Source organism: Pinus tabuliformis, chromosome 4_2 (genome assembly GCF_031772625.1).
Source record: "Pinus tabuliformis cultivar Carrire ecotype Pingquan chromosome 4_2, CPIR1, whole genome shotgun sequence".
Classification (NCBI taxonomy): domain Eukaryota; kingdom Viridiplantae; phylum Streptophyta; class Pinopsida; order Pinales; family Pinaceae; genus Pinus; species Pinus tabuliformis.
This window is the reverse complement of record NC_142304.1, coordinates 162,377,804-162,403,152: the sequence shown is the minus strand read 5'-3', so window position 1 is coordinate 162,403,152 and position 25,349 is coordinate 162,377,804. Positions and strand designations below refer to the sequence as shown.

Genomic DNA, 25,349 nt, shown 5'->3' with positions numbered 1-25,349 from the left:
TTACACAGTCTTCATTAGGGTTTAGGGTTTTTAGTTTAGTTTCTGGTATTCTTCATTTTAGGTTCTCTTTTCTTTTGCCAGGTTACAAGTGCAGGTTCTGAAAAATATGTCGGGGTTTCCATGACGCAATCTCAGCAGGAAATGTTTGCACTCAGCCCCACGCGCTTGCAAGAGCATAAGGTGATCAATCGATACGGGACAGATAACAAAAGAAATTCTTCTGTGGCTGGGGTTGTAGACATTTTGATTCCAGTGCTCAATCTGCGGCTCAGTTTTTTCGACCCTGCACATCGTATCATTGAATCGCATCCACGCCGTTGTCTCAGTGCTCATTCCAAACCAAATCATATTTTTCTCAGCCCAAAAACCGAGCTCCACCTTCCGCATTGACCCTTATCAGCGCGTCTAATATGATTTACGCATCTGGTGACATCAATGAAACCGTCGTTCTGCCATCCTTCATCAAAATTATTTCTTTGCGTGTAAATGTGCTTGAGATTTCCATGGTAAGATCGATCCACAGGCTATCCCGCGCCTCAGTTGCTGGATATCGTGGCAAATAAGAAAGTCGTGGTCTTGTCACCTTTGAAAACCCCTGTCAGCAGCGAGAGAAGCGTGAGCTCTTTCCGCTGTTTGCTATCAAACTGTCCGGATCTTTCTGCGCGATTGGTGTCTGCAAAAGATCGTTTCAAAGCCGCCGGGGTCACGGATTCAGGTTTTCACGTCTTCAAGGAACAAAAAAATCCTTTGGGTTTCATACGATCAAGGCGAGTTTCTGTGGGCACGCGTGGTAAACGTTCAGCTTCACCCTCGGCCCAGGTAAGTTTCTCTCATAAAATTGATTGCCGTCTGTCATCGTGTCTTGTGGAAGTTACGTGCTCCATTTCGCCATTCGGAAATTCGCAGGTAGATTGTGTCGTGTAGTTGCGTGATTTTTTTTGGGGCATTCGTATAGTTATTTCTTAGTTTTAATATAGTTAATCCTTTAGCGTAGTTTTGAATTTAGAGTTTTGTTAATTTTTAAATTAGAATTTAATTTATTTCTTAGGATTCTTGTTTTAGGTTTATGAATGTATATATTTGCATAGTTTGATTCATAGATTTTAACTAGATTTTAAATTTTTTTATTTTGTTTAGTTTAAGATTTATTTTATTTAGATTTTAATATAGTTTTAAATTTTTGCTTAGTTTAGATTTTTAGTTTTCATTTTTATAAAAAATAAAAAAATAAAAAAATAAAAAAAAAAAAAATTTATAAAAATTTTTTAGGGCTTAGTTTAATTTTTGAATTTTTGTTATATTTTTTTCGAAAAAAGCATAAAAAAAAATTTCTTCGTCAGATCCAGTTATTTTCGGGAATTATCATCTTTCATGCTGAGATCTAAATTTTCAAGTCGAGATGCGAAATTGATATCTGGTTAATGGTTTATGATTCATGGTGGTTTAAAGCATTCATTTTTTTGAAAATTCTCAATTGCTGGATATCGTTTTGGTCATTCTAAGAGTATTGTGATTTAGCTGATGATAGATGATTGCTGTTCATGGTCCATATTTTTATATCATTTAACAAGTAATCGTTTTAACCACAATCTCTTAAGGCCCTGGTCTGCTAAATTAATCAAATCCATCGAGTGCTTTTTATATCGTATCTCGTGTCTCCCAACCAACTGGTCGACAGTTGGTCTCATCATCTCACAGGGACTACCCCCCTTAGCCGTGGGAGACAGGCTTAAACGGAGGGATCGGGGATCAGAGTGACAGCCCCCGGTCTGAGCGTTGTCGTGTCAATCTGCGCGACAACATTTTTTGGCGCCGTTGCCGGGGATACTTTTTCTCGGTGTTTCAAACGACAATCATCCTTCTCATTTTTATCTTTTCATCTGGCCCGGCAACGCCAACATTTTTTGGCGCCGTTGCCGGGGACAGAGTTTTTTCTGTTCCTGGAGTTTCATCGACATTCATCTTCTCATCTCTCATCTCTCAGTTGAGCTGGCAGATTCAATATTTTTGGCATCTTTTCATCCCATATCAGCAGCATCTCTTGGGTTTGTTCCCTGTTTGGGTGGCGACTCCATTTTTTTTCATTTTTCCCAGACAAGAAGCATCCCGCATATTTGTTTGTTGATTACTTCTTGGATCTTAGAATCAGATTCATTGTTCAAGTGGCGACTCCACTGTTTTCATCTCTTGATTTTCTTGAGCAGATATCTAGTTCTATCATCCTTTTAATCCCTTATCATTCATCATGGATTATTCATTTAAGCCATGTCGTTTTACTGAACGTCTCCATGATTTTCCGGAAAACGCCATTCCTAAGTTACCTATTTTCTCGGGTGGTGATCCAAACGCTGTTAGAAGGCATCTAGTCTTGTTTACTCGCATCATGATCATATACTGTAGATCCCCTCAGTTTAATCATGAAGATATCAAAATGCGTCTATTTGTCCTTTCTTTAGAAGATGATGCTTTGAATTGGTTTAACAATTTTCCAAAGGAATCTTTCACTTCTTTAGAAGACATTGTCGATGCTTTTAAAAATAGATATGGTTATCCAAACAGCTTGCCTTTTTCCTCCAAAATTGTGCAACAGAATGTAAGTAATTTGATAAAAGGTCCAGCTGATGGTGAAAGATCCCAAGACGATTCATCAGATCAGAATGTGTCATCCACCGGAAATATTGCAGATCAAGTTCATGATAGTGAAAAATCAGGGACAAATGACAATGAAAGGGAAGAGCAAAAGCAAATTTTACGAGATCTAATGATGCTGGTAAGAAATATGGAAATCAACCAAACTAATTATGTCAATGATGTGAAAACTTTATGCACCCACCTGGAAAAACGTAATAGGGAGATTGAGGTCACGCAAAATCAGCATGCTAAAGAAATTGAGGCCATGAAAACTAAATATGAAACAGAAATTAGAAGCATGCAAAGCAAGACTTCAGTCTTAGAGGAAAATATGGTGACCATGAAAGTTGATCATGATAGGGAAATTGACTCTATGCAAAACAAGTTATTAACTATGGAAGAGGAAATGACTATCATGACGTTCAATCATAATAATCAGTTGGCTGACATGCAAGCGAATCATAAAGAAGAAATAAATTTCATGCAGCATTACTTGATGGACATAAAGGAAAAGAACAATAAAATGATAAAAGACATGGAAGAACATCATGCCAAACAAATCGATGATATAAAGGTTGAACATTTTAGACAGATGGATGCCATTAGAATGCAGGTTCAAAGGTTTCAGCAATTGGAAGATGAAAGAAACCAGGTGACATCAATAGATCATGAGCCTTCTCATGTGCTGCAACAAGCTCCATCTTATTATGAGGAGGTTATTGATTCGATTGAAAGATGGTTAATTGAAGGTGATCCGGATAGACTTAAGAATGATAAAGATCAGATGCGGGCTAAAGAAAGACATATCACGCATACTTCATATGATAGTTTTGAAACAGAAAGTTCCAGGTCATCAGTAATTCAACCTGCCAGAAAGAAAAAACGTAAGAGAAAGAAAATAAGAAGAAGATTTGATGCATCAGACGGCCGTGAGCAGCTTGATTTTCGGATAGGAAAGAGTCCTACCATATGCAAAATTGGACATGGCACATCCGACAAGCAGCCGACAGATTTGCCTGAAAGCAGGCAAATGCTCAGTATGCACTTTATTGAACACATGTGATGCCATGGGGCATCTTTTGTATCGTATTTCTATCCCTACACCTTGTCTTTTCAGCATTTCATTTCTGCTTTTAGGATTAGATTTACTTTTCATGTTGTTAGTTAGTCAATAAATGAAGAGCTTTTATCTTTCCTGTGCTTAATGTATATGATGATTTTGGAATGGACGCTACTTATATTTTGTTGTGTGTTGCATGGATGCAGATTCTGGATTCTCACATTCCTACAGAGCAGCAACGTGTCCCCAAGTAGAGCCAGATGTTGACCTCTACCGGTCAACTACCCATGCAGTACCCCCCCTTTTTCTTTGCAAGAAGGGGCAGCACCTGATCAGCGTGTCCGTGCCATCCAACAGTCATCAGCAGCTTGATCAATCTAATTGTAAACCCAGTCTGCATGTATTAATTGTAAATAATCTTAGCAAATATGAGTCGTGTATGTGAATTGCCTAGGTGGACCTAACTTTCTAGTGGTAATCTACGTCCCGGAAGGTTTTTCGTCTCACCGATCCATGGATCGGCAGAGTTTTCCTTCAAACCTGACCCCAAAGCCGGGATGGATTTTGTCATTGGAATTTTAGGAGAATCCTAGTGTGTTGATCTGCTAGATTATAGTTGTGTCGCAGAACTGGGTGATTTGTGAGGGTCTATGTTAAAGGGGTTTTCTCCCTTAAGATGTAAATTGTAAAAGTCATGATGTAATGTGTCCTGAGGGTCGAAAAATGTTTTAAATCCCCTCATGAGTCCTAGGTCCTAGGTGATGTTTCCGAAGGCTTAGTTCGATGATCCATTTAAAAAATGACATAAAATAATAAAATAAATAAAAATTAAGAAATTTTAAAATTTTAAAAATGAAATAAAATAATAAATAATAAAAAATTTTAAAATTTTAAAAAGTTTAAAAAATGAAATAAATAAAAAATAATAAAAAATTAAAAAAATAAAGCAAAAGCCCTAACTAATAAAATAATAATATTTTAAGTGAATAAATCGACGGATGAGATCAAGAGATGTCTTGATCCTCATCAACGGTCGAGATCATTTCTACATGGATCACTCGAACTAGCCGTTGGGATCATTTCCTTTAAATAGGGTGCTAGGGGTCATTTCAGATAATTGGATCTGTGAGTCTGAGACTGAAGAAGCTCTATTGTAAATCTGTTTCTGGTTAATAAAAGAAGACTTTGGGGTCCATATCTTGCTGGTGTTACTCTCTTAAAATGCTGTGAAATTGTTTCATTTTCTGCATATGTTATTTTCAGCCGTTAATAATAGCTTTTTGTAGAGTATTGTGAGCACAGGTATCTTGTTCACTTGCTGGGGTTTGGGTGCTGTTAGGGTTTCTGAAGAAATGGCAGGTATCTCCATTACTTCCTGAGATCTAGCAGCATTCTTGCCCTCTTTATTGACAGTTGTTTTGAGCTGTGCAGAAAACATCATTGAAGGAAATTTTGTGGGCGTTCGGGGAAGTTCTCGGCTAAACCAGCCAACGCCCGCAAGCATTTTGTGTTGGGCCCAGTTGGATTTGATCCTGGGTCTATCATTCGGTTTATATTTTTTTAAATTTGCATGAGAGATTTTCTGAAGTTCTTCATAGTGAAAATCTGAGAATCTTTATTTCTTTAAAATATTTCTGTGCCTATTGCTGAAATCTGGCTGTTAAGGGGCCAAATCTGTACATTAAATTAGCTGATCTAGGTTTTCTTCAAATTTTTGTTTTACACAGTCTTCATTAGGGTTTAGGGTTTTTAGTTTAGTTTCTGGTATTCTTCATTTTAGGTTCTCTTTTCTTTTTCCAGGTTACAAGTGCAGGTTCTGAAAAATATGTCGGGGTTTCCATGACGCAATCTCAGCAGGAAATGTTTGCACTCAGCCCCACGCACTTGCAAGAGCATAAGGTGATCAATCGATACGGGACAGATAACAAAAGAAATTCTTCTGTGGCTGGGGTTGTAGACATTTCGATTCCAGTGCTCAATCTGCGGCTCAGTTTTTTCGACCCTGCACATCGTATCATTGAATCGCATCCACGCCGCTGTCTCAGTGCTCATTCCAAACCAAATCGTATTTTTCTCAGCCCAAAAACCGAGCTCCACCTTTCGCATTGACCCTTATCAGCGCGTCTAATCTGATTTACGCATCTGGTGACATCAATGAAACCGTCGTTCTGCCATCCTTCATCAAAATTATTTCTTTGCGTGTAAACGTGCTTGAGATTTCCATGGTAAGATCGATCCACAGGCTATCCCGCGCCTCAGTTGCTGGATATCGTGGCAAATAAGAAAGTCGTGGTCTTGTCACCTTTGAAAACCCCTGTCAGCAGCGAGAGAAGCGTGAGCTCTTTCCGCTGTTTGCTATCAAACTGTCCGGATCTTTCAGCGCGATTGGTGTCTGCAAAAGATCGTTTCAAAGCCGCCGGGGTCACGGATTCAGGTTTTCACGTCTTCAAGGAACAAAAAAATCCTTTGGGTTTCATACGATCAAGGCGAGTTTCTGTGGGCACGCGTGGTAAACGTTCAGCTTCACCCTCGGCCCAGGTAAGTTTCTCTCATAAAATTGATTGCCGTCTGTCATCGTGTCTTGTGGAAGTTACGTGCTCCATTTCGCCATTCGGAAATTCGCAGGTAGATTGTGTCGTGTAGTTGCGTGATTTTTTTTGGGGCATTCGTATAGTTATTTCTTAGTTTTAATATAGTTAATCCTTTAGCGTAGTTTTGAATTTAGAGTTTTGTTAATTTTTAAATTAGAATTTAATTTATTTCTTAGGATTCTTGTTTTAGGTTTATGAATGTATATATTTGCATAGTTTGATTCATAGATTTTAACTAGATTTTAAATTTTTTTATTTTGTTTAGTTTAAGATTTATTTTATTTAAATTTTAATATAGTTTTAAATTTTTGCTTAGTTTAGATTTTTAGTTTTCATTTTTATAAAAAATAAAAAAATAAAAAATAAAAAGTAAAAATTTATAAAAAAATTTTAGGGCTTAGTTTAATTTTTGAATTTTTGTTATATTTTTTTCGAAAAAAGCATAAAAAAAAATTTCTTCGTCAGATCCAATTATTTTCGAGAATTATCATCTTTCATGCTGAGATCTAAATTTTCAAGTCGAGATGCGAAATTGATATCTGGTTAATGGTTTATGATTCATGGTCGTTTAAAGCATTCATTTTTTTGAAAATTCTCAATTGCTGGATATCGTTTTGGTCATTCTAAGAGTATTGTGATTTAGCTGATGATAGATGATTGTTGTTCATGGTCCATATTTTTATATCATTTAACAAGTAATCGTTTTAACCACAATCTCTTAAGGCACTGGTCTGCTAAATTAATCAAATCCATCGAGTGCTTTTTATATCGTATCTCGTGTCTCCCAACCAACTGGTTGACAGTTGGTCTCATCATCTCACAGGGACTACCCCCCTTAGCCGTGGGAGACAGGCTTAAACGGAGGGATCGGGGATCAGAGTGACAGCCCCCGGTCTGAGCGTTGTCGTGTCAATCTGCGCGACAACATTTTTTGGCGCCGTTGCCGGGGATACTTTTTCTCGGTGTTTCAAACGACAATCATCCTTCTCATTTTTATCTTTTCATCTGGCCGGGCAACGCCAACATTTTTTGGCGCCGTTGCCGGGGACAGAGTTTTTTCTGTTCCTGGAGTTTCATCGACATTCATCTTCTCATCTCTCATCTCTCAGTTGAGCTGGCAGATTCAATATTTTTGGCATCTTTTCATCCCATATCAGCAGCATCTCTTGGGTTTGTTCCCTGTTTGGGTGGCGACTCCATTTTTTTTCATTTTTCCCAGACAAGAAGCATCCCGCATATTTGTTTGTTGATTACTTCTTGGATCTTAGAATCAGATTCATTGTTCAAGTGGCGACTCCACTGTTTTCATCTCTTGATTTTCTTGAGCAGATATCTAGTTCTATCATCCTTTTAATCCCTTATCATTCATCATGGATTATTCATTTAAGCCATGTCGTTTTACTGAACGTCTCCATGATTTTCCGGAAAACGCCATTCCTAAGTTACCTATTTTCTCGGGTGGTGATCCAATCGCTGTTAGAAGGCATCTAGTCTTGTTTACTCGCATCATGATCATATACTGTAGATCCCCTCAGTTTAATCATGAAGATATCAAAATGCGTCTATTTGTCCTTTCTTTAGAAGATGATGCTTTGAATTGGTTTAACAATTTTCCAAAGGAATCTTTCACTTCTTTAGAAGACATTGTCGATGCTTTTAAAAATAGATATGGTTATCCAAACAGCTTGCCTTTTTCCTCCAAAATTGTGCAACAGAATGTAAGTAATTTGATAAAAGGTCCAGCTGATGGTGAAAGATCCCAAGACGATTCATCAGATCAGAATGTGTCATCCACCGGAAATATTGCAGATCAAGTTCATGATAGTGAAAAATCAGGGACAAATGACAATGAAAGGGAAGAGCAAAAGCAAATTTTACGAGATCTAATGATGCTGGTAAGAAATATGGAAATCAACCAAACTAATTATGTCAATGATGTGAAAACTTTATGCACCCACCTGGAAAAACGTAATAGGGAGATTGAGGTCACGCAAAATCAGCATGCTAAAGAAATTGAGGCCATGAAAACTAAATATGAAACAGAAATTAGAAGCATGCAAAGCAAGACTTCAGTCTTAGAGGAAAATATGGTGACCATGAAAGTTGATCATGATAGGGAAATTGACTCTATGCAAAACAAGTTATTAACTATGGAAGAGGAAATGACTATCATGACGTTCAATCATAATAATCAGTTGGCTGACATGCAAGCGAATCATAAAGAAGAAATAAATTTCATGCAGCATTACTTGATGGACATAAAGGAAAAGAACAATAAAATGATAAAAGACATGGAAGAACATCATGCCAGACAAATCGGTGATATAAAGGTTGAACATTTTAGACAGATGGATGCCATTAGAATGCAGGTTCAAAGGTTTCAGCAATTGGAAGATGAAAGAAACCAAGTGACATCAATAGATCATGAGCCTTCTCATGTGCTGCAACAAGCTCCATCTTATTATGAGGAGGTTATTGATTCGATTGAAAGATGGTTAATTGAAGGTGATCCGGATAGACTTAAGAATGATAAAGATCAGATGCGGGCTAAAGAAAGACATATCACGCATACTTCATATGATAGTTTTGAAACAGAAAGTTCCAGGTCATCAGTAATTCAACCTGCCAGAAAGAAAAAACGTAAGAGAAAGAAAATAAGAAGAAGATTTGATGCATCAGACGGCCGTGAGCAGCTTGATTTTCGAATAGGAAAGAGTCCTACCATATGCAAAATTGGACATGGCACATCCGACAAGCAGCCGACAGATTTGCCTGAAAGCAGGCAAATGCTCAGTATGCACTTTATTGAACACATGTGATGCCATGGGGCATCTTTTGTATCGTATTTCTATCCCTACACCTTGTCTTTTCAGCATTTCATTTCTGCTTTTAGGATTAGATTTACTTTTCATGTTGTTAGTTAGTCAATAAATGAAGAGCTTTTATCTTTCCTGTGCTTAATGTATATGATGATTTTGGAATGGACGCTACTTATATTTTGTTGTGTGTTGCATGGATGCAGATTCTGGATTCTCACATTCCTACAGAGCAGCAACGTGTCCCCAAGTAGAGCCAGATGTTGACCTCTACCAGTCAACTACCCATGCAGTACCCCCCCTTTTTCTTTGCAAGAAGGGGCAGCACCTGATCAGCGTGTCCGTGCCATCCAGCAGTCATCAGCAGCTTGATCAATCTAATTGTAAACCCAGTCTGCATGTATTAATTGTAAATAATCTTAGCAGATATGAGTCGTGTATGTGAATTGCCTAGGTGGACCTAACTTTCTAGTGGTAATCTACGTCCCAAGAGTTTTCCTTCAAACCTGACCCCAAAGCCGGGATGGATTTTGTCATTGGAATTTTAGGAGAATCCTAGTGTGTTGATCTGCTAGATTATAGTTGTGTCGCAGAACTGGGTGATTTGTGAGGGTCTATGTTAAAGGGGTTTTCTCCCTTAAGATGTAAATTGTAAAAGTCATGATGTAATGTGTCCTGAGGGTCGAAAAATGTTTTAAATCCCCTCATGAGTCCTAGGTCCTAGGTGATGTTTCCGAAGGCTTAGTTCGATGATCCATTTAAAAAATGACATAAAATAATAAAATAAATAAAAATTAAGAAATTTAAAAATTTTAAAAATGAAATAAAATAATAAATAATAAAAAAAATTAAAATTTAAAAAAATTTAAAAAATGAAATAAATAAAAAATAATAAAAAATTAAAAAAATAAAGCAAAAACCCTAACTAATAAAATAATAATATTTTAAGTGAATAAATCGACGGATGGGATCAAGAGATGTCTTGATCCTCATCAACGGTCGAGATCATTTCTACATGGATCACTCGAACTAGCCGTTGGGATCATTTCCTTTAAATAGGGTGCTAGGGGTCATTTCAGATAATTGGATCTGTGAATCTGAAACTGAAGAAAGTCTATTGTAAATCTGTTTCTGGTTAATAAAAGAAGACTTTGGGGTCCATATCTTGCTGGTGTTACTCTCTTAAAATGTTGTGAAATTGTTTCATTTTCTGCATATGTTATTTTCAGCCGTTAATAATAGCTTTTTGTAGAGTATTGTGAGCACAGGTATCTTGTTCACTTGCTGGGGTTTGGGTGTTGTTAGGGTTTCTGAAGAAATGGCAGGTATCTCCATTACTTCCTGAGATCTAGCAGCATTCTTGCCCTCTTTATTGACAGTTGTTTTGAGCTGTGCAGAAAACATCATTGAAGGAAATTTTGTGGGCGTTCGGGGAAGTTCTCGGCTAAACCAGCCAACTCCCGCAAGCATTTTGTGTTGAGCCCAGTTGGATTTGATCCTGGGTCTATCATTCAGTTTATATTTTTTTAAATTTGCATGAGAGATTTTCTGAAGTTCTTCACAGTGAAAATCTGAGAATCTTTATTTCTTTAAAATATTTCTGTGCCTATTGCTGAAATCTGGCTGTTAAGGGGCCAAATCTGTACATTAAATTAGCTAATCTAGGTTTTCTTCAAATTTTTGTTTTACACAGTCTTCATTAGGGTTTAGGGTTTTTAGTTTAGTTTCTGGTATTCTTCATTTTAGGTTCTCTTTTCTTTTGCCAGGTTACAAGTGCAGGTTCTGAAAAATATGTCGGGGTTTCCATGACGCAATCTCAGCAGGAAATGTTTGCACTCAGCCCCACGCACTTGCAAGAGCATAAGGTGATCAATCGATACGGGACAGATAACAAAAGAAATTCTTCTGTGGCTGGGGTTGTAGACATTTCGATTCCAGTGCTCAATCTGCGGCTCAGTTTTTTCGACCCTGCACATCGTATCATTGAATCGCATCCACGCCGCTGTCTCAGTGCTCATTCCAAACCAAATCGTATTTTTCTCAGCCCAAAAACCAAGCTCCACCTTCCGCATTGACCCTTATCAGCGCGTCTAATCTGATTTACGCATCTGGTGACATCAATGAAACCGTCGTTCTGCCATCCTTCATCAAAATTATTTCTTTGCGTGTAAACGTGCTTGAGATTTCCATGGTAAGATCGATCCACAGGCTATCCCGCGCCTCAGTTGCTGGATATCGTGGCAAATAAGAAAGTCGTGGTCTTGTCACCTTTGAAAACCCCTGTCAGCAGCGAGAGAAGCGTGAGCTCTTTCCGCTGTTTGCTATCAAACTGTCCGGATCTTTCAGCGCGATTGGTGTCTGCAAAAGATCGTTTCAAAGCCGCCGGGGTCACAGATTCAGGTTTTCACGTCTTCAAGGAACAGAAAAATCCTTTGGGTTTCATACGATCAAGGCGAGTTTCTGTGGGCACGCGTGGTAAACGTTCAGCTTCACCCTCGGCCCAGGTAAGTTTCTCTCATAAAATTGATTGCCGTCTGTCATCGTGTCTTGTGGAAGTTACGTGCTCCATTTCGCCATTCGGAAATTCGCAGGTAGATTGTGTCGTGTAGTTGCGTGATTTTTTTTGGGGCATTCGTATGGTTATTTCTTAGTTTTAATATAGTTAATCCTTTAGCGTAGTTTTGAATTTAGAGTTTTGTTAATTTTTAAATTAGAATTTAATTTATTTCTTAGGATTCTTGTTTTAGGTTTATGAATGTATATATTTTCATAGTTTGATTCATAGATTTTAACTAGATTTTAAATTTTTTTATTTTTTTATTTTGTTTAGTTTAAGATTTATTTTATTTAGATTTTAATATAGTTTTAAATTTTTGCTTAGTTTAGATTTTTAGTTTTCATTTTTATAAAAAATAAAAAAAAATAAAATTATAAAAAAAATAAAAAAATAAAAAATTATAAAAATTTTTTAGGGCTTAGTTTAATTTTTGAATTTTTGTTATATTTTTTTCGAAAAAAGCATAAAAAAAAATTTCTTCGTCAGATCCAGTTATTTTCAGGAATTATCATCTTTCATGCTAAGATCTAAATTTTCAAGTCAAGATGCGAGATTGATATCTGGTTAATGGTTTATGATTCATGGTGGTTTAAAGCATTCATTTTTTTGAAAATTCTCAATTGCTGGATATCGTTTTGGTCATTCTAAGAGTATTGTGATTTAGTTGATGATAGATGATCGCTGTTCATGGTCCATATTTTTATATCATTTAACAAGTAATCGTTTTAACCACAATCTCTTAAGGCACTGGTCTGCTAAATTAATCAAATCCATCGAGTGCTTTTTATATCGTATCTCGTGTCTCCCAACCAACTGGTCGACAGTTGGTCTCATAATCTCACAGGGACTACCCCCCTTAGCCGTGGGAGACAGGCTTAAATGGAGGGATCGGGGATCAGAGTGACAGCCCCCGGTCTGAGCGTTGTCGTGTCAATCTGCGCGACAACAAGACTGATGGAAGGAGCACTACTGGAGGATGCTTTAGACTGGGAGCTATTATGATCTCATGGATGAGCAGGAAGCAATAACCCATTGCATTGAGTAGTGCCGAGGCAGAATACGTGGCTGCATGTGAAGTAGGAAAAGAGGTTGTTTGGTTAAGGAAGCTTCTAACAGATTTGTTCAAGAAGTCTTTGGGTCCTACTGTGATTAATTGTGACACTCAAAGTTGTATCAAGATGTTTAGAGATCACATGTTTAATTTGAGGACGAAACATATCAATAATAAGTTCCACTTTATTAGGAACTCGGTGAAGGACAGGATTGTGAAGTTAGAGTATGTCCTGACAGATGAACAAGTAGCAAAGATACTGACAAAGGCTCCTCCTAATAAGAAGTTTGAATATCTAAGAAGCCTACTGGGTTTGGTAGATATTGGTGATTGTATTGATGCTAAGTTGCACGAAACGGGGAAACGGAAACGAGTTTCCGAAACGGGAAGCGAAACGAAACGCGACCTCCCCAAATTTTGGAAACGGGGAAACGCGAATATATATAATAATATATATATATATATATTAAAAATATTTAAAAATTATTATTATATATATGTGCAATCATAAAGCATGAATGATGTGATGAGAGAATGAGCCAAGCTGCTCTTTTATAACTTTAGAATAGGTTTCTAGAACTACCTGGAAACCCTAAAAAAATTTAAAAACAAATTAAAAAAATAAAAAAAAAATTAAAAAACAAGTGTTTTTTTTGGGGAAACGTGGCACGTACGGCCTGGAAATGCGTTTCCGGCCGTACGGCCACGTTTCCGTTTCGGGAAACATAGCCGTACGGCCGGAAACGCGTTTCCAGGCCGTACGGTATGGGGAAACGAGTTTCGTTTCGTTTCCCCTGGGGAAACGGACCCCCTGCCCACGTTTCCTGCAACTTAGTATTGATGATAACGAAATGGAAGAGATTTGTTGAGGCTTTGCGAGTGAAGCATTGCCCAAGAGACATCAAGCTGAGACTCTGTGTTGATGTCTGGATCCCGAACTTAAAAAGGTGGTGTTGGTTATTGAGCTCTGTTTTGAATACACACCTGTATGTTTGGGTTGGTGGTTAGCAAGCCTGATGGTACCTAAAGGGGTTGAAAGCTTGAGTCCACCTTAGTCCCACTTGGATAGATTGCTCTAGTCAAGAATCTAGTCCATGGCATTGCGGTGCCTAAATTGTTGAGTGACTGGTTGGATAGATTGCCCTGGTCAGGAATCTAGTCCATGGCATTGCGGTGCCTAAAAGTTCTTCATGTTTTCACATAGTTTGAGATCTTCCATTATGTGTGTGTATTATGAGTAACTCCCTAGTTAAGAGGGAGAGTTAAAAAATGTAACTATGTTCCGTCTTCAATAATGTACTTGAGTCATTATGTAATGTACTTGTCAGAAGAATAAAGAAAATAATTTTTATTATTGTAACAATGTCTTATTAAAGCATGGGTTTCATGCTTGGGTCATCATTATATTAGTCAAAGTCCCCATTGTGGACTCCTAGGATTAATACTGAGTTAGAGTCATTGTATATTCGAAGAGACCCTTCTTGGGCTTTCAAATCATGTAAAAAGGTTTTCTATCAAGTCAAATATGAATTATGTACCCTCCACATCATGTCGGCCTAAGGGAGATCAAGTTGGCCTAAGGACCCCCATTCGACCCACAAGAAGCATATATATTCAAGGAGGTCGAAGTCATTTGAACCACTAACTATCAAGCAAGTTCGACATCTTAAGAAGAGTTGCATAACTGCGAAGTCTGTCGCTGAGAGGAGGAAAGAAGTGCGAGTTTAGGGAAGTCTTTAGACAAGAAGAAAATCGAACTTTTGGTGCCTCTCTCTCTGTTTTGTGGTCTAGGTTGGGGGATCGAAGTCTCCTAAGATTTCATTGTTTCCGAAAGCTGCATGTTGTTGGAAGCTGCTACTTAGACGAAGTTGCTGGAAGGGGTTGAAGATCTGGGAGGCTGACATGGTGTGGAGGGAAAGTCTGGTCTTGGTCTAGGGTAAAGAGTCTCAAAGAATATTATTGAAAGGAAGAATTATTTTGACTAGGTGTTCCCCTCAAGGGGGGTTTTTCCTGGCATATGCCTATATCTTATGTCTCTTGTTTTGTGATCTTCATACACATATAATATGGTAATTGCTTGATGAAAGATAAGATAATAAAGAAGTAAAAGAAGCCAACACACTCACAAGTAATTATCAAGAAAGGAGAATCAAACCCTAATATAATATCTTTGATTTTCCAACAACCTCAATATGCATCCTACCCACAAGTTGAGATTGTCGGGATTGCCACCCATCTAGCCAATGGGTGAGGAGAGACTTGGGAGTGTGTGATCCTTACCACTAGTAAGTTGGGTATCCTCCCCAAGTTATTGGATGTAGGTGTTATGCCAGTTGATTCTTGAGGGCCAAGGTGGGAAGATCAGAAGGCAATAGGATGTGTGATCCTTGTCACTTATGACAAGGTAGGTATCCTACCTATTGTCGGACAGTAGGATAGAGTTTGAAACTTTGATCCTTACCTCTCATGGTAAGTGGTATTTTGCCTATTCTCAATTGGATATATAGGATGGTAGATTAATCTCCCCTATTGTCCGCGGATATAGGGAAGTAGTTGGAGCTTCCCTATGATGATTCTTCTTCTTTAGTTCGAGACAGCATTGCTCAGCTAATGATCAGAGGAAACAAGATGAGACGAGATGAGATGAGAGATGATGTAGCAATAATGGGACATCTCAGATGAGACTTATTATGCATATGGAAATTCCTCCCTAGCTGAGAGGGAGTGTTGAAATTTGGGCAGCAATGGGATAAATTTCCCATGAGAAACCTATCTTTCCCCAAGGAGAATTTAATCAGATATTATTATTATATTGTTGAAACAAATTTACTTGGGCAAGAGAAATTAAATTTGATTAAAGAAAATTATTATTGTTAAGAACAAGTCGACTTCTCCAATATGAAAGGTCACCAAGCCCCTTTGGATCCTCGTCGAATTGTATAAAAGGAAACTCTTGGATCTCATTCAAAAGTACATCGATCCTCACATTTTCTAAGTTCTAAGTGGCTCGCATTTGTTTGGTGGCTCGTCAATTACCGTTGGCTCTCGCAAATCTCTGCGGCTTGATACATAAGCCTTATGGCTTGATTTACATATCACGTGGTTCACTTCTATTCCTCTGTTGCTCAATGTGACTATAAACTATTACAGTGGTTCGCACAACACTTTGTTGCTTGCATTTGTAGTTACAGTTGTTCAATGTTTTTACTGGCTCGTATGAAATCTCAAAGGCTCGCTTTCTATTGGCTCATATGAATCTCAGAGGCTCGCTTTCTATTGGCTCGTACGAAATTTCAGAGGCTCGTTTTCTATTGGCTCGTATTCTACATTCGCATAGGCATTGCTACACCGTGGCATCACTCTGGCATCACTACATAGTTGCATAGGCATCATATGCAGTGACATCACATTATAATATAGTGACTCGGTTCCTAAGGCATCACATGTTTCTCTAAGGCTCGTGCTATGACTATGGCTCAGCTTCTTATCTTTGATCGTAATTATACTTCTTGTGGATTCACATTACTATCCTATGGTCCACTCTCTTTATCTATGACTCGTATAACATGTGGTCCACACTCTTTCTTTGTGGCTTGTCTTATCTGTAGTTCGAATACCCTATGACTCATATTATGCCCTAGCATATCAATTTATATGGCTATATTTACACAGAGATACCCTTGTTTATATTTGATGGATATAACTTTTCATATGGCAACAACCTTAGATGGAAGTAACCTTGATGTGGCAGCGACCTTAGATGGAAGTACCCTTGATACGGCAACAACCATTGATGACAGTAATTTTTTATATGGCAGTAATCATGTATGACTATGACAACGACCTTGTTACCATAATGAAAGACAGAGGCAGTGACCTTGTACGGTTGTTACAGTGATATGACAATGATATATGGCTTGATGATGTCTTGGCAGTGATCTATAAGACAGTGAGAAAGCGAACTAAGTCACTGTCATGATTTACATGATAATGACATATGACAATCATACCTATAGGCTATATGTTGTGAGCCAGTGATATAGCTAACAGTGAGTCAATGACTTTGTTGACAATGAAACAATGATCAATAATAGTTACCTTGTTTGCATAAACATGACTTTGATGGCACTAACCTAGTATGGTTATGATCTTTGATTTGGTAGAAACCCTGCATATGACAAGATCTACATGGCAATGACTATGATGATTGCGTAACCTCCACAGTGACTTTGATGCAGGGCAATTATCTACATATATATATGACAATGATCTTGATCTAACAATAACCTTTGGCACTTGACTTTGATGGCACTAACCTAGTATGGTTATGATCTTTGATTTGGTAGAAACCCTGCATATGACAAGATCTACATGGCAATGACTATGATGATTGTGTAACCTCCACAGTGACTTTGATGCAGGGCAATTATCTACATATATATATGACAATGATCTTGATCTGACAATAACCTTTGGCACTTGATAGTGATTTGTCTCTATGATGGTGGAACCTTTATGATAGCAATAGTAATGTATATTGTTGGTGATTTATGACGAGAGACTTATGTCTCAGGATTAATGTGCTTTGTCTCTCAGCTGAACAATTGACGAATATCTAACAGAAAGAGAATCTGGTTGGGTTTTCCCCCTTGTGGGGTTTTTCCCTAGTCTCTGACCTAAATCCTGGTGTCTCTATTGTGTATGCTTTTCTTATGTTGTTATTTACTATTATGTTGCATTGTTGATGTTATTGTTCTCTCCACATAATTGCTAATGACATTATGATGTTATGGGGTGAATGTAATTTGTCAATGATGAAAAAGTTTGAAAATGCAATTATCTACAGCAGAGAATAATCTAGCCCTAATAATTTTAAAAAAAAATTCCTAAGTATTTTCCAATGTCTAGGATATAGGAAGAGGAGGCCGAACTCATCTACAGAGGAGGCCGCTACAGCTAGTGCGAGTAGCCATATTTCCCAGTGTGAGTTGCCGAAAGAGCCACGTTTCAATTTCCAGTTGTCATATCAGTATCCTAGAGGTAGAGAGAGTGGGTTTCAAAGGCAAACGGAGGCAGGATGACTTGCTAGGGGTTGATTCTGGGGCTATACTAATTTTCCTCAACCAGATCTGCACATTCCAGGTGGACAGTGCAAGTGGCTAGGAGGAGGCCGAGTTGATTGTAGATGGAGACAGTTCATCTCTAGTTTTATTTTGCTAGTATTAGCCGGAGCTTTGCCAGTGAGAGGCAAGCAGATCATTGTACTCTTGAATTTGCTAAATAATAATAAAACCCTCATCTGCTACACTAGTTTTCCATTTGAGGTTTTTCCAAGGACAATTGTTCAAAAATAACAGTGTTATATTTTTATGTGTGTGTGCATATTCCTCAGTTCTGTATTTTATATTCCACAACATATTTTGCTGTGAAAAATGCAATTGTGAATTTATTGCTATTTGCTGTAATAATAATTTAAAGTTGACAAATAAACTGCAATCAGTTAGGAGATAATATCCAGTAATTGCAATCAAGGAATTTTCATAGTGCCACCTTAGCATCTTGAAGGACCTTGTTGGGGCCGCTAAATTGGCTGGTAATAGACTCCTTACCAAGTTGTCAACATCGGGCCTGGCAATGACTCAGCTAGCTTAGGACTCAGCAACACTGATAACTCTGAAAATCTTGGTTCAAGACTCGGCATATTAAAAAACACAAAACATAATAAATTTTGTGTAATGAATCCAAGTCTGAGCCGAGTCCAAGCGTGTCTAGCTAAGTCTACTGAGTCTAGCTAGTCCCCAGTCTTAGGATGAATAGGAGCTGGGTATTTAGCTCAGCTGTGACTCGGGAAGACTTGTGGGGACTTGCTAGGAGTCTCCCACAAGTCAGACTTCACTACTCGTTACAAAGTTCCTTTGCTTTGCTCTGGAATTAAGCTATCCTTTTATGTATTTGAGATGCATAGCATTGCTTTTGTCTTTACGATACTTATGCATGACCATAATAAAGAGGATCCAAATTATCTTGAGAATCAAGATAGGATAAAGTTCAATTGTTTAGGATAACCATGGAGGGTGATCCTACAAAAGCTTCATGTTAAAGCAAAATTCACAAGATTTTGAATACAAATAAAGACTGCATTATGTTCGAAGAAGGAAATGAGTAAAAACATGGTCAGGTACATCAAGCCAGGCAAAATAAGTTACAGGACCAAATTACGGTAATATTTAATAAAATATATTCTTTGAAAACAGCATTCTTAGGATACCACTAAGAAATAAATGAACTTGACAGTTTTGAAATCGCTATGAAGCATAACAATAACAGATTGGATAGCATGATGTCATCATTTACAGGATCAAATCTATTATTTTATGTTGTTGTCTACCATTCTAATAGAGTTCACTTTGCAGCTGGAAACAATGAACAGAAGCAAGCAAACAGAAAACCAACAATAGTGATAGGATAGGAAAACATGATGCTCTATCCAGAAAATTAGGGGAATGTGAAAAAGGGAAGAGAAGGTGCATCTATGTGGATGTTAGGGGAGAGATTGAGTCATCACAGTCTAAAAACACTCTGACAAGAGGAACTTGCTGCACCTAAAGGTTTTCATAGATACATTAAAGGATAGGCCATCACATGATCTGGACACAGATATCTGAGCATGTTAGCTGTTGTAACTCTTTGATTAGTACATTAAATGTCAGGTTGTACATGGAAATGTAATCCATGGAATGTCGTATTTATGTATTTATGATGAGATGGACTCAAGGACAAAATCAGACCTTTTAATCTGAAAATTCCAGGCCTGCACAGTTTTTTTCTATGTGGCTTACAGACCCCAAAGATCAGTGACTGCAACGTCCACAGAATGTTTGTACCAGGTAGATCCACCCGAAGGGATCACATCCTCCCCACTCAACCATGGAGCCTAACCCTGAGGATGTCAAGAGAATTGAACCCGTGGCCTCTCAATAGAAAAGGTGCTTTAACGACGAGGACTCCACCAATTGAGCTAACCCTCAAGGCTCCAGGCCTGCACAGTTATTACGACTCCTATGCAATAAATACAGGATTCCTTTCATAATATATGTAATTTTATCAAATATTCATGTATATATAGTAGCATTGTAAAAAAAGGGAGCCCGGTGGATTAGCTCAATAGGTCGAAATGGACTGTTTCAAAGCAGAGATCATCATTAGGCCTCTGGTTTCAGTTCCACTGAGGTTCAAGTACAGCTAAGTCTCACTGGGTTACCAGTTGCTATTGTGGCTGGCAGATGATCCATCGGCCATCTGGATATTCTAGGGAAGAGGAAGGATACTGCAAGATTTTCTTTGGGAAAAATACCATTTCAACAAAAAACAAGAAGAAGAAGAAGAAATTTCTAAGTGCAGATATTATGATATCAAGAATAAATGTGTTTTTACAATTTCTCAAACACAGAAAACCAGTTCATGAAAAGCAATCCCTAAAGTTTGCCCTGGAACATTTATTCAAACAAGGACTACCAAATAGCAGCCGTCTTCAAGATGTGATTAAAATATGCAAGACAAGGAAAACTCATATGCCATTTTTCCCTATGAAGTAAATAAGAATTTAGAACATGCACAGGTTGGAAGAAAGCATTATAAATACATGAGACAGAGGGGTGGGGGAGGAAAAGCCACAAATCTGAAACTGCCCAAAGTTGCTGCCATTTTTTAGTACATGCATAGTAAAATGAAATTACTGTACTGGCATTTGGGAGAGGAATGTGAGGAAACACAGCTAGGGGTGTGCTATTCCTTATTTAGAAAATCCATACTCCATACAGTAGTTCACTGCTTCATTGGGATGTATAATCGCTCACCTCGGCCATACCATACCACACAAGAGGAACTTCACGAAACTGAATTGCATCCACACCCTTTATCTGCTCAAGTAATTTTTTATGAAGTTCTACATCCAAATTTTAGCAGAACATTAAATAATATTGATGTTAGAACTTAGAATGCAACCAATAGCCAGCCAAAACACTCCTTTTAGCTACAGAGTAGAGAAGTAACCTTCTAGCCTTAATGCAAGGTGAGAATGTATATATCTTCCATTGACTTTCCTTGATCCATCCTTGATCCCGTATCTTGCCACTTCTTCTGCTAGGGTCACGAGAGCCTGGAGAACAAACAAGGCATCTAAATCAGGAACATTTGGTAACAAAGCTTTACAAGGATGTAAATATATATATCTATCAATATGCATTGCATGAGAGAATCTGTTGCTGTAAGCTTACGAGGAAAAGCTTTCAGTTAAATGGCTCCAACTCATCCATTCAAGGGAGGGATAAAGTTTTAGAGGTTGTTCAATATATCAAAGATAATTATCGTGATGGAAAGTGTGGAGTGGCTGCAATCGAGGATGGAAAATTCATAGCTGATCCTGAACCAGGAGAGTTTTGATGTTTTTTTTGGAGGTTTTGCTCCTCTTGCCAAGAACTTGTAATGGGGCAGCAAACGTTTTGCCATAGTTCTCTGCTAGGATTTCTTGATACAAATATAACTCAGGTTCATAAACTAATAATTACAGTGCTGCTTAAAGTCCAATTTCTAATTTGCCAATCACAACAGAGTGTAAAAACCAATTTGCCAATAGAAAATATGTTTCAATACTTGAGCATTTTAATTCCAGATATGAATTCGTAAGATTCCACCATTATTGTTACCAAAATCCAGTATCCAATGATACTTTGAAATTTCACTATCAATTAATCCTTCAGGAATCCATCTAAACAATGAATGCAGGTAAACAAACCCTAACTGTCAATATACTAAACCCTAACCACTTTCTTCTGATGGTCGGTACTGTCCAGCAAGAAGTTTGCAACAAGTCGAGGTCTAGAAACCCCTTCTGGTGCGAGTACAAGAACTTGCTTCCTCCGCAGATCCCTTCAGATCAATCCGCAACCACAGTGGAGTCAAGACTGTTCGGTGTCACCACAGACAGGAGCCTAAGCAATCTGGACGTGTCTGTCTAGGGTTCGCTGTGCAAGAGCAGGAGGTTCACTTTGATCCAAGACGTGAACCTGATCACTTTTAAAGGTTCTTTCAAGCTTGCCAACACAGAACACTTCGCTGTTTCCTCCTTAAGAAGCCTCAATGCCTTAATCCGACTGCCTGTTCAAACCCGCAGACCCTAGAAATTATTCCAACCAGAAACCCTAGCCCAGAACTTCGCCCTTCTTCAAGAGAATCCTGTGTAAACCCAGCAGAATCAATGGAGATGATCCTCGTTGATCCTTAGGTTGATATCCCAGTGCCCAAACAGAAAATTTCGCTGCCTTGGATGATTTTATCTCTGCCCAAACAGAGTTTGAGGGAACCTCGCTCCTCCAGATAATGCTTGCCAGTACCACAGAACCAAAACCCTCACAAAATTCACTGTCTTCCAATACCCTCCAGTGCCAAGAATAGAGATTAATCCCACAAAAATTTGGTTCCTTCTTCGGAGAGTAGTCCTGTACCAAAACAGAGAGAAGAGAAGAGAAGATGGTGGTGGAATCTTTCACCACCGAAATTGACAAGTTAGGAAGGGGTCTTAAAACCCTCAGAGCAATTGCTCAACAAACCAATAAGATGATCCACAATGATGCCTACAAATGAATTCAATTCTCCTTTATTTATAGACTTCCTTGAGGGGTTTCATCTTCTTAATTGGTTGAGTGTATCGTACTCAAAACCCCAGTTTTGGGTTTTTTTCGCCCAGCTGACCCAACACTTGCCCGACAATGGGCATTTTGGGTTTCTTTTCCCCTTTATGAAGGACTATAGCCTACAGGACGGACAGGCTACTATGTCCATTCATCCTCAATTCGTAGAGGACATTACAGAACTCCAGTAGTGACGTCAAATCACAACCTGTTGCTCTTCCAGCAAAGCTATTATGCATACAACAGGACAGTGCAAAACCAATTGAAGGCAATGCATTGACAAGAAAAATGTTGGACAAAAACAAGTGCCAACGGGAGTTACAAGAGTGAAAGAATGAGCAAACAGTTGACAATGAAAAAAAATCATAAAAGTCAAGAAAATTCACAGGTAATCATAAAAAGGCCTTAGAGAATATCTTACGACCTACTAATGATTCTAATGAAGCTGCTACTTTACAATCAAGTTCATCATCAGATTATGCAGAAAATCAAAGAGATTGGAAAGGATGAATATGAGGACAAAATTGACTCTGAAACAACTGATAAGCAATGACTGAAATAAAGGAGATAATACAGACAGGGGGAGTAGCTGACAGGTCAAGATGCAGACAGAAGGAGCACCCCATTTCTCATTGATGTCAAAGGGGGAGAAAACATGCAAACTAAAACAAGCGATCAGTTGAGGGGGAGTTGCAGCGTCACTTTGCAGATGTTTTACTCAGGTTGTTGCCATCAATGCCAAAGGGGGAGATTGTTGAGATGTTGTCATTGATGGCAAAGCAAGGGTCAGCCATGGTCAAAGCCTTGCAAGTGAGGGATCAGCATATTTGGATTTGATTTGAAGCATGTACACAGATCATCATTTTTGTTTGGGACTAAAGTTTTCAACAAAGCTAAAAGCATTTCCTGTTGACAAGGATCTGAGATGAAGATAAAATCAGTGAATCTGGAATGGATCTTTGTACTACAGTTTAATCAACTGTCTGTCACTAGTATGCCTCGAGGATAATTGCTATGGAAGGCAACATATATAGAAAACATACAAGACTATACAGTTTAATAGTTGACAAACGAAGTGTTATGGCTGTTCTCATCTTCTAGTTGAAGGCACCTATTCATAAAATGAGGACACTAGTCAAGGCACAGTTCAAGATTGAATAAAGCACCACCTTGTGTTTGGTCTGGAACACCACCTTTAGAGATGAAAAAAGCATCATTCGATACATTGGGTGCTAATGCAGGATTTGTATCTTTTGTTATATTTCCTCTGTTGAAGGCCATAAACTGGACAAGAAAAAAAGACAACACAAGTGTAATGTCCCCAATTTCTTGTGCACGGGGACTACATTTTTGATTGCCTAGTTATCTCCTATAGGCTAGCAAGAAAGAAAATGATCTATGAAATCTATGGAGAATTTACCCAAATTCCAATTTTGATTTTATTAAATTAAAAGGTAGATAATGGATAATAAAAGGGGCAAAAGTCACTCAGGGGGAGAAAAGTAACTTCTTCAATAAAATAATATTAAAAGAAGATCTAGAAGCTTGGAGAGGTCTCAATGAAAGATTATAAAAGGAGGACGGAGCTCAATGATTATCATTCTATTCCATCATATCATTTGCTATTGCTGAAGAGCTCAAGTGATTTTGCTTCTGAGGGTTTCTGGTGAGACCGTCACACTAGCTCGAATGGATCTCTTGCCACCCTAAGATTTCTCCATCTTCGGTGGACAATTTTTGCCACCCTAGTTGGATCACATCTTTTGGTTTATTTCTGAATATCTGACGAATTTTGTTGCGGGAGGTTATTGGCATCATGATTTAGTTTTTCATCCTACTCCAGGGGGCCGAGTTGTTGGAAAATCAAAGATACAAAACCTTTTTACATGATTTGAAGGCCCAAGAAGGGTATCTTCGAATGTACAATGACTATAAACTCAATATTAATTCTAGGAGTCCACAATGGGGACTTTCACTAATATAATGATGACCAAAGCATGAAACCCATGCTTTAATAAGTCATTGTTACAATAATAAAATTATTTTCTTTATTCTTTTGACATCTACATTTCATAATGACTCAAGTACATTATTGAAGACCAAACATAGTTACATTTTCTAACACTCCCTCTTCACTAGGGAGGTATTCATAATGTACATATATAATGGAATATCTCAAACTATATGAAAACATGAAGAACTTTTAGGCACCACAATGCCATGGACTAGATTCTTGACCAAGACAATCTATCCAACTAGTCTCTCAACGATTTAGGCACCGCAATGCCATGGACTAGATTCCTGACCAGAGCAATCTATCCAGGTGGGACTAAGATGGACTCAAGCTTTCAACCACTCTAGGTACCATCAGGCTTACTTACTAACCACCAACCCAAACATACAAGTGTGTATCCAAAACAAAGCTCAATAACCAACACCACCTTTTTAACTTTAGGATCCAGACATCGACACAGAGTGTCGGCCTGATGTCTCCTAGGCAATGCTTCACTCGCAAAGCCTCAGCAAATCTCTTGTATTTCCTTATCATCAATACAATCACCAATATCTACCAAACCCAGCAGGTTCCTTAGATATTCAAACTACTTATTCAGAAGAGCCTTTGTCAATATGTCTGCTACCTGTTCATCTGTCAAGACATACTCTAACTTCACAACCCCATCCTGCACCAAGTTCCTAATAAAGTGGAACTTATTATTGATATGTTTCGTCCTCGAATGAAACACGGGATCCCCAGACATCTTGATAGAACTCTGATTGTCACAGTTTTATCACAGTAGGACACAAAGACTTCTCGAACAAATCTGTCAGAAGCTTCCATAACCAAATAACCTATTTTCCTACTTCACATGCACCCACATCTTCTGCTTCGGCACTACTCAATGCAACAGGATCTTGCTTCCTACTCATCCATGAGATCATAGAAGCTCCCAAAC

The 25,349-nt window shown here is 38.2% G+C and overlaps 1 protein-coding gene across 2 annotated transcripts in view; it reads right to left on the bottom strand.

Moving 5' to 3' along the window:
• Nucleotides 1-25,349, bottom strand: part of LOC149168687 (PROTEIN TARGETING TO STARCH (PTST)) — a 467,761-nt gene that overhangs the window by 152,012 nt on the left and 290,400 nt on the right. For both annotated transcript variants that reach the window (XM_089428375.1, XM_089428374.1), the window contains 2 exons: nt 20,759-20,864; nt 20,563-20,651 (listed from right to left, as the gene is read on the bottom strand). In XM_089428375.1, coding sequence (XP_089284501.1) covers nt 20,563-20,651; nt 20,759-20,864 — 195 coding nt within the window. The remainder of the gene's footprint in view (nt 1-20,562; nt 20,652-20,758; nt 20,865-25,349) is intronic.